A 21,477-nucleotide genomic window follows, 5' to 3' on the forward strand; every position below is an offset into this window, starting at 1 on the left:
TATCTGTCTGTCTCTTTCCCTCTTTCCTCCATCGTTCGGAGATCAGAAAGCGAAAAGCGCGGATACGTAAGCGGAATCGCAACGTTTATTAGGTTTGCTGTCTCTGCGTGTATGCGTGTGTCTTTATATACATATCATACATACATACATACATATATATATATGTATATATATGCATATTTCTCTCTCTCTCTCTCTCTCTCTCTCTCTCTCTCTCTCTCTCTCTCTCTCTATTATGTGTTTAAAATAAAAAAAAATAAAAAAAAGAAGAAGCGACATCAAATACGAGAGAGTGACAATTCGCCAGTAGTTGCAAGAACGTCGAAAAAAAGTGAAAGAAAAAAAAAATGAATTTCTCATTTCCGATAATAAAGCTCATCCTCGAAGCTAATCGCTAATTGCAGGAATATCGTCGCCGAGAAAAACTGACCATTATCGACGAAAATGTAAAAGGGAGAGAAACGAAAAGAAAAAACAAAATGAAAACGTAAGAAACGAGAAGTGAAAAATATATATATATATATATCGACCAATTATTTTCATATTTTTCCATGTACGTACGTATCCCAAATGAAACGAGTTCAATCAATTTCGTTTGTTTTGTTCCTTTTTTTTTTTATTTTAACTTTTAATGTATTTATTTTTTTCGTCGGCGAAGCTCGAAAAAAAAGTTCGAGCTTTCATCATGTTATTTATTTATTCATTCATCCATTCATTCCTTCATTCATTCATTCGTGTTCATTTATTTATATTTCTCGTTTTGTTCCGTTCAATCTTTTATTCTTTCCCTTTCCTCTCGTAATTTAACATATTCCTTTAATTTTCTTTAACTCACGTAATCGCGAGTTCCCAACGAAATATAAACGATTTTTTTCCCTCGATCATCATATTACAATTATTTTTATTTAGCAATAAAACTTGCTACGTACGTACGATCATTCTCTCTCTCTCTCTCTCTCTTAAATTTATTTCTTTTCCTCTTTACCTTTCTCTTTTTTCCTTTCTTTACGTTTGTTTTATCCTGGAGAATCAGCGAGAGAGAAATATGTGGAGTTAACTTATAAGTACGTTGCCCTCAATCGAATTTCCTCACTTTCTCAATTTTTCAATAATAACAACAACATCAACAACAACGATCAAATATCTCTCTCTCCCTCTCTCCCTCTCTTTCTTTCTATTTTTTTTCCTATTCTCTTGGGAACGACTTTCGTACACATATAGACAACAGAGACGATCTAAAAGAGTTGGGTCGCGTCTTAAGATCTACAGACTTACGATCTAAACGAATTAAAGATTTAATCGTGCATCTATGTGCGTTTTTAAAAAGGAAATCATCTTTTACTCGCACACATTCAAACGCATACACACACGCGCTCATTGTATTTATCTCTCTCTCTCTCTCTTTCTCTCTCTCTCTCTTTCTGTCTCTGTCTATCTATCTATCTTTGTCGCAACATACAAACCCTTTCTTTTTATCCTCGTAAGGCGCGTAGAAAAGGGCGAAAATCTCGAGAGAATTCGTCGGGAACTCGTCGCAAAAGTTCGATGATCGGAAATCGTCCGGCACGGATTTACTTACGAAAAAGATCGAACGTCACCTTTAATGTGATTAGATTCGATCGATTCGTTTGAAAACGTTACGTTCTACGTTTATACACGTGTAAATCCGTGGGCCGACCTTTTATTCTAATTGTAAGATACATATACATATGCGTATATATATACATACATACATATACATATATATATGTATATATATATTTTTTTGCGAGTGACACCTGAACGATCAGGATGACGATAATTTACGCTACGAGGCTATCCACCCTTCCGATAAATAATTCCGATCGATCTCAAAAAACGAAATCAATCGACTTTCGAATGTCGTCAGCGATCTCTTCTCGTACTTGCTCGCAGAAAAACTAAACCAAAAAAGAAAAAACAAAGAAAGAAAAATAATAAAAAAAAATAACACTGAACAAAAACGTACAGTACGAAAACGTTTCCTCGCGTTGAAAAGATATGGACAAAAAAAAAAAGAACAAAAAAACAATAATAAAAAAAAAACTTAATGAAATAAGAAAAATAGAAAGAACGAGCGGAGAAAAATAGGGAAAGCGGAAAAATAAAGAAAAGTAGGGAGAAAAAGAAAAGAAAAAAAAACAAAAAAAAAAAAAGAGAGAGAACCAATACGAACGATCGGACAAAAAACGTCTAATTTGTTCCCTCGCAGAGAGATCGACAATTTGCACAACAAAGAGACAACAAGGTGTGCCGAGAAAATAGTATATAGAGGGGTCAGACTGCTCGACGCGATTCGTGAATCCTCGGAAGGGTGGAAGGGCGAAAGGGTGAAAAGGACGGGGAGAGGGTTAAGAGGGTGGGGGGAGGGGCGGCGACACAGGCGAGGCTGCGCGTTTGTTCCTCTTGGGGCGATTCCGGACCATTCGCTTAATCGTTTCGTCGATTAATCACTAGATCACGTTTTAAACACCGTTTCGTTCTCGTTTGGATTCGTTAACGGTGAAAGTCGAAGCGAAGTGTTTTCTTCTCGGAAAGTGTTCGCTCTTTTTTTCTCTCTCTCTCTCTCTCTCCCTCTTTCTCTCTTTTCTTCCATTTTGTTTTTTGTTTTATATTTTCTTTTCGAATAACACAATGACAATTTAACGACATAAACAAGGATTTTATACATATATGTATACGTAAATGTATACATACATATATACATACATGTGTATAAATATACGTATACACATACATACATACATATATATATATGTATGTGTATGTATGTATGTATAAATATGTTTCGTATGTATTATCCTTCCTTCTTTTTCTTTTTTCGATTTTCTTTTTTATTATATCTTCTCTCGAGGAGGTCAAAGTTGATCGCTCTGCTACGACGAAAAGTTCCCAACAAATGAACGAAAGAACGAAAGAAAGAAAGAAAGAAAGAACGAACGAACGAACGAACGAACGAACGTTGTCGTTGTCGTATTCCTCTTTCTCTTTTTCTTCTTCTTCTTCTTCTTCTTCTTCCTTCTCGTCCTCTTCCTCTTCGTCTTCATCGTCGTCGTCTTCGTCGTCGTCGTCGTCGTCGTCGTTCTCGTCGTTGTCGTCGTCGTCGTCGTCATCGTCATCCGTCCTCTCCGTGTAGGCTTGTCACGTACACTACGTGTATACTACTTGCACCGTTAGGAGGAACTCTCTCCTCCCCACCAAGCGACTACTACTCCTTCGCGCCGTTCGGCACGCGTCGTTTCGTTGCTTTTTCTCTGTTCGTCGTTACTGGCTTTCACGATCGCAACCTACGTCGAGTCTCGTCGAGCATCTTCTTCTCTTGTGGCCCCTTTGAAACAGGCCTTTCATTTCTACTCTCTTTCTCTCTTTCTCTCTCTTTTTCTTTCCTTTTATCCGTTTCTTTCTCCATCAACATGTCTCACGTTTAAAGGTAAATAAAACATGGAAGTTCGATCGATGCTCGTCAAATATTTTTTCTTCTCTGTCTCTCTCTCCCTCTCTCTCTCTCTCTCTATTCACTCTTCCGCTTGTAACAAACTTCGAAAATCCTTTTGCAGTTTCGACTCGTGATAACTCCAAATATCATTGAAATCTTCCTCTTCCTCCTCGACGAATATCGACGACTTGTCTTCCTCGATCGCATTTGCCGACGGTGCATTTGGCGATGGGGAATAAAACTTGATTTCCAAGTCCCGATGCCCGTTCGGCGAGGTAACAATTTCCGTGGAGACCTCGAGGCCCTTAGAAGAGGGCGAGCTAGCTGAATTACCCAAGTTACCGTTCGATGAAGATACGTTTGGTGTGCCGTTGGCCATGCCAGCGGATGCCGTCGTATCACCGTGCCAAAACGTTCCTCCGCAACGTTTGCCGTTCTCCGATTGACCTCTGTCACCGATCACGCCGACGTCTCTACTGGGCGCGGTAATCTCTTCGCTGAAGTAGCTAGTCGGATCGCTCCAGCTACGCCTTAGGATTACCGTGCTAGAGGCATCGCGTTCCGGACGCGTTAAACGCGGACATTCCGCGTCGAATAATCTCTCGATCGTTGGCTGTTGCTGTTGATGTTGGTGTTGATGTTGATGTTGGTGTTGGTGTTGGTGTTGATGCTGATGTCGGTGTTGCTGTCGATCTTGACAACCGAGAGACGAGCCACGCGACAGAAACATCGTTGGGGTCTGTTGAGGGTATTGGTGATTAGCAGGGCAAAAATCGTTACACGTTGGTGCGGTTAAATAAGGGGAATATCCGTTCTGATCTACGTCCCAAATCAATCCGGAAGGATCGCAATAACGACACTGACAAAGTCCCAATCCGTCGGTAAAACCGTCCTCGCAATTCGCAGTTGCGTCTGTGTAATCCTGATGTACGTAACGAGACGCGACGCTGTTGTTATTATTGTTATTGTTGCTGTTGTTATTGTTGTTGCTAACTACGTGATGATGATGGTGATGATGGTGATGATGATGACTGTGCGGCCTGTAAGCTTTCGACTGAATCGCTCGCATCGTGCCCGGCACGACGACGTTTCTGTTGTCGTCCAGCACTTTCACTTGCACGTGCCGATGCGCGTACCTCTGTTGCCTGATGTCGGCAATGGCCTGCACGGAGGACACCTGCGCCCGACAAGAGCCGTAAACACTTTCCCTGCCGATCGGTGGTCTTCTGTGGTTTCTTTGTTGAACCGATCCACTTTCGTATCTTTGATGATCGTAACAGCTAGACGATACGTAAGGTTTCAACGGCATGACGACGCCTGACTGTTCGTTAACGGCGTTAGGACTCGTTCGTTGCTGTTGAGGTTCATCCGATTTCGTCGTCGTCGTCGTGGTCGTCGTCGTCGTCATCGTCGTTGTCGCTGCCGTCGTCGCCGGCGTCATCGTTGTTGTCGTCGTCGCCGTCGTCGTCGTCGTCGTACTTCCGTCCGTCGATGACGTTGTTATCCCTCCGTTCGGAGGTTTCCTATCCTTCTTTCTACGCTTCCGCGGTTTTATGATTCGGGGTAGACTGTTCTCAGAATTGTTCGAGCCGGAACTCTCGTCGCTAGCGATACTCAACGAATCGATATTCGCGATATTCGTCCCCGTAGAATCTTTAGATACGTTCGAACAATCCCCCTTTCCATTTCCTGCCTGAACCTTTTTCGTAGATTCCATCGGTCTCCTGGGTCGCGGTGGCGCTGGACATCGCGTGGGTCCGCTCGTTGAACCGTTCATCGTACTGTTCATCGTACTGTTCATCGTACCGTTCATCGAGTTCGCCGATGAGTTTCCATTAGCATGGACGTAACCACCAACCGCGAGGTTGCTGCTGGGAACGCCGTTGCCGAGGCCGACGGCGTTGCCAGCGTGTATTTTTCCTCGATTGTGAAATCGACCGGCGAGAATCAACGGCGCTCCCTGCGTGTGAATGGCTAGTCTGGAGAGGGGACTTTTGTGCAGGTGTCCGTTCAGCTGCTGCTGCTGCTGTTGCTGCTCGCAAGCTTGCGATTGCTGTTGCTGGGACGATTGTTGTTGCTGCGTTTGCAATTGATGCTGTTGCTGTTGCTGTTGTTGTTGTCCCAACGAAGGTGACAAACCTTGATTACATCTACGAGGACTGGACGTCATCGAAATCAGTGGAGCACCCGCCCAACCACCGGAAACAGTGCCGTATTGCATCGAGCATTGCTCGTTACCACTACCGTAATTCTGTCCACCGTAACAGACTTTAGTATTTTTCCCACGCAGACTGTTTTGATCCTGTTTCTTCCCAAGGATCGCCTTATGCGCTCCGTTTCGAACGTTCGACGATATCAAACAGCTACCGATGTAACGCTCCACCTCCAGGGTGCCCTGAGAGCCCGGGCTCATCTTACAATAATAGGCTACTTATCGAACCTTATCACCCTATTCACCAATTCTCCGGTATATTAGCTCAATGTCGGACACATTTCACGTCTTATTTCGTAAAGAAAAGAAAAAAAAAACCTCGTTCCCCCGTTTTTAATTCTTTCTTTCTTTTTCTCCTCTTTTTATATTGATATTTTTCTTTTTCGTTCACCGGTGAAATAAACGATCACAGAACACTCAACACCACTGACCCAGTTTCTTCGAACGCGTCTTTCCTCTCGGCATCTCCAAGAGCCAAGTGTACTCGATCTAGCCCATGATGCATGTGTCCCCGATAATATATACTCGATCACTCCGATCGAGAACGATCTTCGACGAGTGTAAAGAGAAATCGACGAAAAACGAAAGACAGAAAAAAGATACCGAGATAACGCAGACGAAAACGGAAAGAGAAAAAAGAAAAAGAAAAAATGATTGATTGATTGATTGACTGATAGATAGATAGATAAATAGACAGACAGATAGAGAAAGTGTGTAATGAGATGCGTGCGCGTGTACGATATCCGTCCACTGATCGCGAAAATCCTCGAAAGAGTTTGAACGTGGACAGAGATATCTCGACGCGAGTCTCGTTCTACTACCGTACGAAGCCACGGCTGGAACGACACTGAGAGACTAGCTCGGTCGAGCGCGCCTACACCGTCTCTCTCTTTCGAGTCTCTGCGACGTGGAGGTCTCCCCACCCCTAACTCGAACATCAGCACCACCACCAGCACCACCACCACCACCGCCGCCGCCAGCACCACCACCACCGCCGCCAGCACCACCACCTCCACTACCACCACCGTAGTACCTCTACTCTACTGCTGCCACTGCTACCGCCTCCTCCTTTAGTTCATGACGATACAGCGGCTCGACGAAACTTCATGGTATACAACTTATGTATGTGTATATGGATATATATATATATATATATATTTGTATACATATATAGATATGTGTGTATATATGTGTGTGTGTATATATATATATATATATATACACAGAAAACGTCGTTCTTCCTCCGGATGACAGCGTCACAATTTAGCGAGCTATCGGAGAAAGCCGGCCATGGATACAACGACGAATTATGTATATGTATATATATGTGTGTGTGTGTGTGTGTATGTATATATACATGTATGTATGTATCGAAGCTACACCTACATCTCTCGCGAGACGAATTTGTTCCAGTCGAAACGGCTTTGACTTTCGACGCGTCTACGAAAGATAAACTCAAGTACGCTTTTCCTTTCGTAGGGAAAAAACTCGTAAAAAAGCTGCAGGGTTAGCGATAAGGAGTCGACGATTGAGTTTGATAGTAGAGAAAGGGGGAAGAATATTTGCTTACTCGCTTGCTTGCTTGCTTGCTTGCTTGCTTGGCTTTGCTCTATGCGAGACTCGAGGCTATTGTTTGCGTTCCGTGCGATTACTTTTAATAAATTCGACGACCGGGAGGTCTGCGTCCGATCTTCGAAGAACGAAAGAAAGTATGAAGAGAAAGAAAGAAAGAAAGAGCAAGAAAGAAAGAGAAAGAGAAGAAATGGCTTTTGCTTTGTTATACATTTTCTATTCTCTCTCTCTCTCTCTCTCGCTCTTCGTTCTTCCACTCTTTACTCCCTATCTCTATCTCTCTCCCACTTTCTCGATCGTGTTTCCAATTTATTCCAATGGTAGGACGTGTATCATCGTCTCTTCCGCGCAAATAGCCACCTAGTATCATCGGATCGCCGTGTATACGAAAAAAATTTAAAGTAATACCTCTCGATGGCACTCGGAAACGAGTAGTACGATAATGACGAGAAAGCTCGTCATGCTGGGACGAGTTCGGGTTCGCTACTTTGCTCGATGTGATTGGTAAATAGTGACTTTCATGCCGGTTGCGCAGTCTGTGATGTTTGCGACGGGAACGCTAACAATAAGACAAACTCTAAGTTGAAATTACGTTGAGAACGGGAAAGAGGAGACAGAGAGACAGAGAGACAGAAAGAGAGAGAGAGAGAGAGAAAGAAAGAGAGATTCAACTACAGTGACCGAGTGATCTCACGGATCGAACGTAACGAGAGTATCATACGATGGATGTAATAACAATGATAACAATGTTATATATATATTTTTTTAAAACATCGATAGATCCGAGCGGATCGAACCTAGGCATAGATTATGATTCACGAACGATTATGTTTCGACTTGACGTCGGTACGAGCTAATGTGAAAGCGTCGAGAAGAGAGAAAGGTGAGTGTGGCGGAGGGGGGAGGAGAGGAGGAAGGAAGAGAGAGAGAGAGAGGGAGAAGACGGAAAAGAGAGAAGAAAAAAAGAAAGAAGGAAGAATGGAAAGAACGATATCTTTGATCGTGGCATGGCACCCTCCCATCGAGGCCACGAGTCTTAAAAGTAGGTCACAAGTCATCAATCGCTCGCGGCACGCTACGAAACGATCCGAGAATATTCGCACCACTAGCATCTTTAGTTTCTCATGCCACAATGAACCTAGACTTTCTCAACAATGCATCTATATTCTCTCTGTCTCTCTCTCTCTCTTTCTCTCTCTTTACACGATGGATCATCTCGATCGAAGAAAAAAAAAAGGAGAAAAAAGGAAAAAAAATTTTTTTGGTTATTTTTTTTTGATCCTTTTTTTTTGTCTTTTTTCTTTTTCCCTCCGCTGATCTCCATTGCATCAACGATGACTCGTCCGTTCGATTAAAATATAAATCATTTTATCGCTCGGTATAATCCACGAGAAGAGCTGGCTATTCACGAAATCACTCGATGCGGAGCGACGCGGAACGGCTGCGTTTCCGGACTCACGATCGCCGTAATAGGATCGTTGCCTTCGCGAGAATGACTCGCGATAAATATTGTCTCGCCGATGACGTTCCAAAGAGATTCAATTGCATCGAAAAACGGGGCTAACGATGGCTACCAGCAGCAATGGCGCGACTGACGTACATACATACATACATACATACATACATACATACATACATACATACATACATACATACATACATACATACATACGTACGTACGTACATACATACATACATATATGCATATATGCATACATACATACATATCTAACTACGTAGCTAGCTACGTACTACGAGCTCGTAGTTATCGTCGACGTGGTTACTACGATCATTCGCGCTTTATCGATCTATTCGATCTTCCGACGACACGTACCGTTAGTAATTGTTGCAAGCTCATTTTTACGTTACGCTTTACGCGATGCGCATAGTACGATAACGCGTTTTGCGATTGTGTTCCAATTTTATCGCATGGCGCCCCATTGTTGTTAAACCGTTGCCGGTTTGATGAAACTATGGAAAGAATGTTAGCCATCCTTTTATCGAAACGATCTCAACTCGAAATCATCGAAATTTAAAGCTCCCACACGACGAATAATCAAAAATGATATTCTAATCTTTGATAATATCCGTTCGTTCGTTTCGCATATTTATCACCGATTAAATAAATATCAACGATCAACGAGGATAGATTTACTTTTCATCGATAATTTCGTCTCGGGACGAATAAAAATAGAAAAAAAAAAGAATGCAACTATCGAAACCTTTTCTCTTCGTTCTTACTTTCTTTCTTCTTTTTTTTTTTTCTTAATACGTCAGAAAATTGCACGAACATTTGTTATAATAAATCTATGTAGCAGGCTATCCATCCCATTTTTTTCCCAAGCCGTTTTCAAACCCCCACCACCCACGAACGGTGGTGGTTCCCTTGCGGGCGACCGATTATTACACCGGCTTGGCAATAACTTTTCCTAGAAGGTATCCATTACCGTGATTGTTCGCAAGTTTATGGTCGACGTTCTATGGTGCAACTGCCTGCGAATACTCTCAAGAAGAAGGAAAGGAAATAAAGGAAGAGAGAAAGAGAGACAGAAAGAGAAAGAGAAAGAGAAAGAGAGAGAGAGAGAGAGAGAAACGTGAACGTATTTCGTTTTCCGTCGTCGTCTTCGTCCTAGAAAGCGTTAATCGTTAAACGAGATAGCTAGAGAGAAATATATATATATATATAAAGAGAGAGAGAGAGAAAGAGAGAGAGAGAGAGAGAGAGAGAAAGAAAGAAAGAAAAGAGAAAGGCGAACGGTCGATGGTCGGTGGTAAAATGAAAAAAGTGCGCGGCAAGGTGTCGTGTCGTTTAAATTCTTCTCTGGCCTAGAAAAAGAAAAAGAAAAGAGGGAAGAGAAAGAGAGAGAGAGAGTTGAATGCGGAAGGATTCGCCATCGAAGATCGGACGGATTTCGCGCGTTATTACTCGTCGACTCGAACTGTCAGCTGACAGTCCGATAATTGCACGAACTCCGATGCTATATACATCGACTTGGACAGATCGAGAGAGAGAGAGAGAGAGAGAAAGAGAGAGAGGTAGAGAGATAGATATTGCAGTTTTTTCGCTGAAATCGGAGGGACATAAATTAAATAAGAGCAAAACGCGCAACCAGAGAGATTCGATTTAATGAATATTTCCAGTCCGCTCGACATTTTGGCACGTTCAATTGGGCTGCCGTAATGCGGATGCAGACCGCTCATATCACGAACCATCCATCTAACTCGTTGGTGGATGCTCGGAGCCAACGTTGTTAGCACTTTTTCGATGCGTCCAAAAGTGTTCGAAAGTGTTAAATATTTTCTATATGAAGTATTATCGAGTGAACGATACATACGTATACGTGTACATATGTATATATAAAAAAGGAAAAAAGAGAAAAGAAATGATTCCAATGGATTCAAATGTCGGTAATATCGTAAACGTGGAAAAAAGGAAAAATGTTTTATTAGTTAATTCCTTGCAATTATTTTTGTTCTTTTCTTGTATTTTTTTTTTCTTTTTTTCCATTTAGCTCGAAGAAAGAGAGACTAATTCGGAAGAAGGAAGAAAGTAAGTAAGTAAGTAAGTAAGTAAGTAAGCAAGCAAGCAAGCAAGTAACTAAGTAAGTAAGGAAGTAAGTAAGTAAGTAATTTCGAGGTGAAGTTGGCGCGGACTCGAAACACTCGTCTACTCTTGGTTTGCTTCTCCCAGGCGTCGAATTCGCCACTTTTCCAAAGTTCTACGTGGAGGAACAAAAAGCGTGTTTCCCCGCGGGGTATTAGCAGACCGATTGGCAAAGATCCCAAGTCGGCGCTAACGAACGCGAACCGAAACCGGGCTGCCAGGATATACGAGTGTTCCGTAATCGCAACGGTACTATGGATAACGCTTGACGAAGGATAAATAGCCTAAACCAGTAGTCGAGCTCGATACTTCGGGGAGGGTCGAGCTGGTGGTGGTATCGTTTGCTGTTGACTCGCTACTGGCTGCTTTTACATGTTCTGTTTACATCGATTTCGTAGCAACGGAAACACGACCAACGCGATTCTGCGCAGTCGCGTAAACGCGTGTCACGTTGTTGAATCTATGGGAGAAGAGTGAAAGGAGAGAGAGAGAGAGAGAGAAAGAGGGAGGGGGGAGAGAGAGAGAGAGAGAGAAGAGAGAAAACGATTTACGTTCGAAATTTGTTCAATCCTCTCGTCTACAACTACCATCGCCATCAGCACTACCACCTTTCCATGTGGTGCATGAGAATTCGTTTTCTCTATCGTCCTTTGGAAAGAATTGATCGAGGGAATTGGTTCGTCGTCGGTTCTACGATTACCTCGTCTGTCCTTCTGTCGACATGAATATCAGATTCCCTTCAGCGGTGGCTCTCTTAATCCTACCAAAATGGAAGAGCTATTCGACGAAATAAGAGTCTTTACAGAGCTGTGAGCATTCGATATGGAAAGAGAGAAATATATATATATATATATATATATATATATATATATATATATATATATAAAAATATATCTACAGAAAAAGAGAGAGAGAGAGAGAGAGAGAGAGAGAGAGAGAGAGAGAAAGAGAAATAAAGATAAAGATAATTTTCTTTTCGTTTCTTTGAATAAAATGATCGTCAATGAATTAAACGTCCGAACATGCCATCGAAGAAATATGTCCTTATATCCTTGTCATGATCTTTACCCTGAAAAAGGACAACCGTGTACTGCCTGCCATACGCAAAGGGACATAACGAATATCACGATATACACGTATCCATTCTATCCTACATACATACGTTTTATAGTATCCATGTATGCATCTACGTATTGGTCCATGATGTATCCAGAGATACACGTCGTGGGACGTCCATCGTACGTAGCTTTGCCCGAAGGGCAAAACCCGTCGTCAAAGTGGAATGACGTGCAGTAACGCGACGAGGGAATCGAGACATTGACGCGCCATAGGGACATTCTAGGGAACATTCTGGAGAACATTCCTGCGTGTCCGTTCTACATAGAGTGGATCGCTCGACCACCGCCGACAACCACCCAATCCCCTTTCCCTCACCCCCTTCTATATATCAATCTCTCTCTCTCTCTCTCTCTCTCCATCTATCTATCTATCTATCTATCTATCTATCTATCTATCTATCTCTCTCTCTCTATCTATCTCTCTCTATCCTCGTACAGACCTTGCGGAAGCCTACAATCACGTTGGTTAATCAATGCCGACCAATTATCACGGCGGGAGATTTGATTTCCCACCGGTCCTCCTTCTATAACACGTCGATATATCGAACGGGCAACTCTCTACGCGAAAATAGAAAATTCTTTTCGACCAGCTTGAAATCAATTTTCTCCTCTAACGCCCGTCTCGTCTCGGTCCGATAAACATTTCTTTTTTCTTTTCTGTCTTTTTTTTTCTTTGTTTTTCTTTTTTTTGTTTAATCATTATTTTTCTTTTTTTTTATATATATTTTTCTTTTTTTAAATCATCGAAACATCGCGAGATACCGTACGATGAAAATCAAATTGCTTCATCCTAGAGCAAAAAGTATCCTTTCGATTTTTTTTTTCCCTTTCCTTTTGCCTTCGGTTTGTCTTCCCCTGTCACCAAGTTTTGTATTTTTTTTTTTCTTTTTTTTAAATATCGTTTACTCCATCGACGTTTCTCCATCATTGGTTTATTGACGTTCAAAAGTAAATCGTAAAAGTGACGATTCGCTTTACGATCTGTAGTTGTTTTATACGGGACAAAAAAGAAGAAGAAGAAGAAGAAGAAAAAAGGGATTTACAGCCCGATGAGAAAGTGGAAATTTTTACTACGTCGGATATTAAAAAAGCAAGATGGTAGAAGAGAGTCACCCCCGTTAGAGTCGTATGCCGAATTAAAGAACAAGAGAAAAGCTGAAAAGGAAAACTAGCGAGAAACGTAGAGAGAGAAAGACGGACAGAGAAAGAGAGGGAAAAAGGAAATAGGAAAAAGGAGAAAAGGGGGAAGAAACCGTGCGGAAAAGCGACCATTAAACGTTTGTAACTTCACTTCGTACGTGCCGTGGGATAGCTGTGGTACTTTCTGAGAGGGGTATATATGTATGTATGTATATATATATATATATATATATATATGTATAGAAAGAGAGAAAGATATAGGGAAGGGAACAAGTAAGATGCTTTAAGCGCGGAACTTTTCTATCGGAAGAGAGAACCGCGTTCGATTTGCTCTCCCAAGCTCCGGCTTAATGAAATTGCTAAATCTACCGTTATTTACCGACACACCACGCTACGATGATATTTATCTCTCCCATATTTCGTCGTGGCCAGCACGAAAAGCACCCTTCTTCTCTTCTTATTCTTTTTTTAACTCTTTTTAGTCTTCCTCCTCCTTCTTTTCTTTCTTCTTCCTTTTTCTTCCTTCGTCGTCTATCCCTTTTCTATCCTTTCACAGTCAGCCAATATCCATCGTTCGATACTAATACGAATACCGGTTTCCCATTTTTCCTTCGCTGAAACCTATCGTCAGCTCGAAGAATTACGACTGGTAAAGAGAGAGTGAGAGGGAGACTTGGTCATTTTTATCCAGAGACGAGGAGCACGTCGAAATCGATTGGAAATAACGTGAACGGTTATGAGCGATAATTAATGAACGACCTCGGTCACAGTCCGCTTCGATTGCAAACGAGATACCGTATGTTCGATTAATAAATTCCAACATGTGACTGACTGATGGAACGGATGACATTTGCGAAAAGGTGATTCGTTTTTTCTTCCTTTTTTTTTCTGCTTTTCTCTTTTTTGGTATAAATATTGGTATAAATTATTTATAATTTCATTTATAAAAGAATTATTATCAAAAAAAAAATTATTATAAAAATAGAAATCATTATTAATTTAATTTATAAAAAAGTTTTGGTTTAAGAAATATATTATAGTGTGTCTGTAATATTATATATAGATATGTCTATAATGTGCATATTGAAAAATAAAGAGTAAACTTTAATTTATTTTTTTTCTCCCACTTCTCTTTTCTTCCTTCCCTGTTGGGATTCCAAGAAGTAAATAATTCAAGCTCTCGTTTCCCTTTCTTTATCCATCTCTTTCTTCCGACTCTTTCATTATATCTCATCCGCGACGAGTATCATTACGTTATCCATACTTTTTTCTCCCCGTTTCTATTTCCTCGCGAAATTTTATCTCGTTCGAGAAAGAGAGAAATAAGAAGGGAGAGAGGGAGAGAGAGAGAGAGAGAGAGATGTCGCCGCTTCTAATGCCGTCCTAATTCCGGTTAACGAGTCGAGAGCAGCATCTTCTTCGTTCTCCAACTAATAGAGACCGCATGCATTTGTATCGTATGTATCGAGAGAAAGAGAGAGAGAGAGAGACGGAGAAAATAAAAAATAAATAAATAAATGAACAAACAAAAAATGAATATGAAAAAACAGAAAAAAAAATATAACATATAATACAACCGCTATCTCTCCTACAAAATACAGGTTTTTAAACACATTTACGCATACACGCCTATATATGCACATTTATTATACATATATACAAGACAATCGTGCGGATATCACTCGTAGGACTTAGGATTTTAATAAACTGTTCTATTTCATTTGATCTAAAAAAAATATATATATAATATCCACGAATCCATAAATCGTCTCTAGAACATATTTCTTACGATCGATCGATGGATCGATCGATCAATCGATCGGTACTTGAAAAGAATGTCAATTTTCAATAGGCTATATAACGATCGGACGACCGTAAGCAGAAATAGAAATTAATTATTCGAACGTCTTTCCTCATCGTGTCCACGAGTTGACTGACCAGATACAACCGCCTCACCCCGCATCTCCTTTCACCCCCTACCATCTCTCCTATCCAACGACCCCACCCAGAGGTCAAGAAAGATCATCGTATACGATTATTGATCGAACCGTACACAGAGTTACGCAGGTGCGTGACGACTTCGTCGAGACGTTGGGAATGACGAGGTCTGTACCTGAGAAACTATTGCCGTGATATCCATTAAGAGAAACTATTCGATAGCTATAAAACGATCAACAAATTCTATTTCTCTTTTCACATACTTACTACTTTTCAAAGTAGTCGAAAATACGATCGGACCTCGTGTACGTACGTAGACGCTTTATAAAAACTTTACTTCTTTCGCTTACCTGAAACAGAATAAGAAGAAAAAAAAAATCGATGAGAATACTAGCCAATTATATATTTCCTAATTAAATAATAATATTAATAATAATAATAATAATAATAATAACAATAACAATAACAATAAGATAAACGATGACGATAACGATAACGACGATGATGATCATGACGACGATTGTAACGATAATAATAATGATAATAAAAACATTAATATTAATTACGCGATAGGAAACAATAAAAGACACAGTACGTAAATTGTCGTTAAAAGGGCTCGATTATCCCCAACAAAAATGAATTCGTTAGAAACGATTCAAGTTTCTACTTAAATAGTATAAAGAGGAAGAGCGAGAGACAGGGAAAGAGAGAAAAACCAGAAAAAAAGAGAAAGAGAGAGAAATCTCTGGTTCCGGATAAAAGTCACTCGCACGGAAAATCGTGGTGTCCCAGCGAACGGATAAAGTGAGATACTAAAAAGAGAGAATAAAAAGAGAGAAAGTAAAAGAGAGAAAGAGAGAGAGAGAGAGAGAAAGAGAGAGCTAGCTTCGAAAGAGGTTTGCTCGAAACTCGGTGTACGTTCGCGGATCGCGATGTGCCGAGGGGTGAGAAGCACGATACAGACTATTAAGCGTATGCAAAGCAAAGTTAATTTCATTGAACTTCCCAGCGGCGATGGCGATGGCGATGGCAATGGGCGATGGTGATGGTAGTGGTGGTAGTGGTGGTGGTGGTGGTGGTGGTGGTGATGGTGGTGTGGTGGTACAAAGTTTTACAACGGCCGCCATGAAATGTGGGGGTTTAAACGGCTGGCAGGAGAATACGTAATGAGGATGAGAAAACTATACCAACGGCTGGGGGAAGTAAAATACCTAACGGCTGCGTACCGTCGACGTTTAACTCGTTGGATAAAGGACTTGGTCGCGTGCCTTTTGTCTCTCTCTCTCTTTCTCCTTCTCTGTGTTTTGCTCTTTCTCTTTCTCTTTCTCTTCTTAACAAATATTAACGACGCTTTTATCTCTTTGTCTCCTTCATTCTCGATAATAATACGGATTAACTGGATAAACTTTGAAGAATAACGGAGCAAATCCTTCGATCGTTCCGTTCGATCGATACAGGATTATATTTATATCGGTCGAAATGTGTAGTTTGAAAGAAGTAAAGTTAAAAAAAAAGGAGTGAACATTATTTTACGTATTTATGCAAAAGAGAGAGATATATATATATATATATAAGTGCGTGTGTGTACATACGTACGTAAATAGCTAATACGTTTACGTAATACCTAGAGAGTCGTAGTACGTTCATGTCTGGATTGAAGAGAAACGAAAAAGAGAATGAAAAAGGATGCGACCACGTAAAAAGCGATGGTCTCTTAGAGCCGGTACTTGTATAAACTTCGATCCCGGCACGTCGTAAATCGAAAACTCGCAGACAGTTTAACGCATCGCGGCTGCCTTTCCATATCGGGCTTCGCACTTTATGGTCCAGCAGTACTTCTCTTCTTCTTCTTCTTTTTGTTCTTTTTCTTGTTCTTTTTTTTTCTTCTTTTTCTTTTCTCTTCTTGCTAACGCACTAGCTGCGGTGCTTTATTCTCTTCCTTTACTTTCTACCTACCTACCTACCTACCTACCTACCTACCTACCTAGCTACCTACCTATCTACCTACCTACCGTGGACAACGTTTATTTAATGTTATGGAAAGACATTGTGCTAGAGCGACACAGCTGTTTGTTACCTTTCAGTTTTAACACTTCCTGCTTGGATTTGTTTGTTCCATAAGAAGCAGAAGCAGAAGAAGAACGAGAAGAAAAAGTAAAAGAAGGAGGAAAAGAGAAAGAAGAGGAAGAGAATAACAGCAACAGCAACAACGACGAAGACGGACACAAAGACGACAATAATGATGATGATGATGATGATGATGATGATGATGATGATGATGATGATGATGATGATGATGATGATGATAAAGATCAAGAAACATGACATTGCTTAGAAAGATAATTGTAATTAACGATCGTGTAAAAGACACACGGATCTCTCAAATATAAATCTTTATAATAATATAATACAATTCGAATCGAGCTCGTTGCACAATTTTCTTCGTATTTTACGAAATAGTAAGAGATAGAAATTCTTTGGCTTTCCCTACATGTATATCTATCTATCTATCTATTCATCTATCTATCTATCTATCCATCTATCCGTCTGTCTGTCTACTACTACTACTATTACCGCTATTACAAAAAGCCGAATCACATTTGTAGCACCAAAGTGATGAAAACAAACGAGATCGGTGTGAGGGGTAAGTCCGGCTACCGGCAAATAAGCGAAAAGAGGGTGAGTCGTAATTAGCACGGACAATGGAACTACATTCATCCTAAGGTTCCAAGCTTGCAAACAGGAACTAACGATCGGGTCCTTTCTCTCTTCTGGTCCATCTATTCATGCCTTCGACCCTTGTCCCTCCTATTACTACTCTTCCTTCGTCTTCTTCTTTTTTATCATGGTCCAGAAACAGCACCCTTGTGTACACTTCTGTTCTCGACAGTCCTCGAAAGAGAGAAAGAGAAAGAGAGAGGAAAAGAGAAAGAAAGAAAAAAGAAGGAGAGAAAGAAAAAAAAAAAGATTTCGTATCGTCTGGAGTCTGAACGAAATTGGATGGTAACGGAAAGAGAGAGAAAAGAGAAAAGCGGAGATGAGTCGGAGAAGAGAAGGTGAATGCTCTTGATTTTACCAGAAATCTCGAATAGCCTTCGATGAAGAAAAGTCTAGAGATTCGAGCGGGGTAGCAACCCTTAAGGCTTGTTACCTATGGGTCACGTACCATCCTCGAGAAAGCAGTCCGTCTGTGTGTTTATACGTCCGAGAGGAAAATAAGTGGGGAATCTCTTTCAGAAAACGTGCCCTAATCGATTTAATCTACTTCGACAGAGAAAAAGAGAGAGAGAGAGAGAGAGAGAGAGAGAGAGAGAGAGAGAGAGAGAGAGAGGGGACGGAAACTCTATACCATGGATTCTATTCTTCTAATCGCTGAAATAAAATTAACGTTCTCTCTCTCTCTCTTTCTCTTTTTCTTTTTCTCTCTTTCTCTTTTTACCTCCATCGACAAACGTTTAAAATCATATTGTTATTAACTCTAAAGTTTAGAAGAAGATGTTAGATAAACCCTTGAAGAGGATAAATAGCTAGATAAGGATAGATAAAGATGAAAGGAACGTCGGACGGATCAAACAGTGTCGACTAGAATATTCTCTAAACGTATGACAGATAACTCGAATAACTTGGCATTCTATTCGCGAAGGGTTTCGCGGTTCGACCAGAACATCATACTTTGGCGAATAACTCCTCTTTGAAAATGTCAGACGCGGAGTGTATCGATGACGCTCTACCACCACGTAACGGCACGTGCCTCGAAATCATCCTCTAAATACCATCCTTTCGGATATGTGGCATCCTGCCAGAGTTTCTCGACTTTCTCCTTTCCTATCTTTCTTTCTTTCTTTCTTCCTTCCTTCTTTCATTATTTATTTATTTATTTTGCTTACTTTCGTATCTCTCTTCTCGTTCTATATCAATTTCTACCGTTACAATCGAATTTAATAATTGAAAAAAAAAAAAAAATGTCAAATTTATGTTACGTCGACTAAGACTTTTCTAACACACGTGAACGTAACATACGTACGAATTAACAACTTTATATCCTTTGTTAATAATCTATCTTTGTTTTATTAAAGAAGATCAAAAGGATCTAGACTCGACTATTATTTATTTACTTACTTACTTACTTACTTATTCTCCTTTCTTCCTTCTCCTTTTATATCAAATTCTACTAGACGATTACAATCGAATTTAATAATTGAAGAAATTTAAAAATTTGAACAAGTTATATGTTACATCGACTAAGACTTTTCTAATACACGTGAACGTAACATACGAATTAGCTTAACGTCCTCTCTTTACAATCTGTTCTTGTTTCGTTGAAAAAGATTAAAAAGATCTGCGTTCTATTATAAAAAATGACGTCTATACGTCTTAGATCTCGTCTTTGTTAAGTTTAACTCATACGTACATACATAGGTACATTGGCTCGCACCGTCCAGCGAGCTCGTCAGCGCATAAGCAAACACGAAACGTACGTGTTCGGATTGGCCGATTCCAACTCGATTGTTTGCTCGTCTCGTAACCTTGGCATTGGCGAATATGTAAGCTATGTAAGAAAATAGAAAAAGACGAGGGAAGGAGAAGAAGAAGAAGAAGAAGAAAAAGAAGAAGACGTAGAAGAAGAAGAAGAAGAAGTAGACGAAGAAGAAGAAACATGTGCCAAGAGCGTGACGACTCGAGAACGGATATATCAAAGGTCGAGTTCTTCTCCGTTTTTGGATCTGGCTTCCGTTTTCAGAAGGATGAACAACGAATAGATTTCGATCGATCGATAATCCTACATCTTACGAAATAATTTATTTCCATTAAGTTATTTAATCTTCTTTAGGTTCTATCGCGAAATAAAAATGACGTGAAATGTTCTATTGGAAAGGAAAAATAAAAGTAAATAAATAAAATAAAAATATGAAAGTATAGCCTCTTATATTTTACGATGCTTCCTTATAGAAACGATCTTTAAACGATGCACGAATGAGAATAAAATAAAAAAAAAAGAAGAAGAAAAAAAGAGAGATGAAAAGAAAGAAAAGGAAATAGAAATAGAAGAAGAAAAAGATAAAAAGTGCAACTTTGATTGGAGATAGAAAATCATATGGTGTATGTACGTACATATATATATATATATATATATATATATATATATATATATATATATAGCAATCGGTTTTCTACACTGGCGTTTCCGAACGTCAAAACGCCGCCGATGCGTTCCTATCGTCTCCGATGCACCAACAAAGGCATGCTCCGTTGCGAAACGTCGATGGAATATCATACGCGTTGGCACGAGTGTACATTAGAGTGTATATATACACAGAGTGAAAAGGGGAGAGAAAGAGAGAGCACACGTTGCTACGTTATATTATTCGTCGTCATACGCAAGACGAAAACGGAGCCCCTTTCGATCGTGTGCTACGTGATTTCAATATCAAGGAGAAGCGTTCGAGAGCGAAAACGACTCGCTATATGGGGGTAGGAGAGCTTTCTATGTGTATCTACGGATACCATACATACACACATCTATATATATATACGTATATATAAATATATATATATATATATTCGCATCAATAAAAACGATGTGGTGTTTCTTTCAAAAGGAGAGACTTCCGTGATATTCACATCACGATTTTATCCGCGTACATTTATTCATCGTAAAGACAAAAACTCCAATATTTACACGGATGACTTTAAAATGAATATCAGAGGAGTTGGAGGGCTTCGCCGTGCCTGAAGGAATTCGCGAAAGACAGAAAGGCGTCCAAGTAGGTACCTTTCATAGTTTAACTTGTAAATTTGCCTTCTATCGCGTTCCTGGAATTTTAATATATAAGATAGAAACACAAGTACATTGGGAGTTCAAAGGGTTCCTTTCCTTTCGTTTTATATGTATACGTACATATACACACATATATACATACATACATATATATATATATATATATACACACACATATATACAACTCTGGGCGCGCTACTGCCGCTCGAGCGGTAGGTAAGCTTTCGATTAAAGTTAAAAGTACTGTTCGTGGAAATCTACGGGATGCTTTTTCTTCATATTTTTCCAAAGAGCATTCCGTATTTATGAGAATCGTAATTTTTCCAAGGTGAATCGAGAATATATCTATTCGGGTATAGTTGTTTGTTCAAATCGACGGGACGCAACTTCTTTATAACATGATATATCGTATCATTTAGTTAAGTAGTAAGATAAAGCAAAGAAATAATATAGTTTTCTTTCTTCTCTCTCTCTCTCTCTCTCTCTCTCTCTCTCTCTCTCTCTCTCTCTCTCTCTTATTTCTTTTTTGATTTTTCTTCTCTTCTTCTTCTCTCTTTTCTTTTACAAATCTTTATAAACGAATACGTGTATGTGATATCTTTTGAAAGATATAGTTATGTACACACACATACATATATATATATATATATATATATATAT

At 40.0% G+C, this 21,477-nt stretch overlaps 2 protein-coding genes and 1 long non-coding RNA gene across 11 annotated transcripts in view; all 3 read right to left on the minus strand.

Moving 5' to 3' along the window:
- LOC127065467 (probable serine/threonine-protein kinase DDB_G0267686) overlaps positions 1–6,591 on the minus strand; it is a 7,129-nt gene extending 538 nt beyond the window's left edge. Inside the window, exon 1 of the mRNA XM_050997843.1 lies at positions 1–6,591. This exon is cut by the window's left edge and continues 538 nt beyond it. Within this exon, the coding sequence (XP_050853800.1) occupies positions 3,534–5,867 (2,334 nt within the window). The 5' untranslated portion in view covers positions 5,868–6,591 and the 3' untranslated portion in view covers positions 1–3,533.
- The window catches only part of LOC127065470 (CCR4-NOT transcription complex subunit 6-like), a 519,140-nt gene that overhangs the window by 320,527 nt on the left and 177,136 nt on the right, over positions 1–21,477 (minus strand). The gene's annotated exons all lie outside the window — the stretch shown is intronic.
- Positions 12,296–20,015, minus strand: LOC127065516 (uncharacterized). Its single transcript, XR_007782061.1, has 3 exons — positions 19,170–20,015; positions 15,306–15,388; positions 12,296–15,221 (listed from the first exon to the last, which is right to left on the minus strand). It is a non-coding gene; the product is annotated as an uncharacterized LOC127065516 (long non-coding RNA).

The sequence above is a fragment of the Vespula vulgaris genome, chromosome 8 (genome assembly GCF_905475345.1).
Source record: "Vespula vulgaris chromosome 8, iyVesVulg1.1, whole genome shotgun sequence".
In the NCBI taxonomy this organism is placed as follows: domain Eukaryota; kingdom Metazoa; phylum Arthropoda; class Insecta; order Hymenoptera; family Vespidae; genus Vespula; species Vespula vulgaris.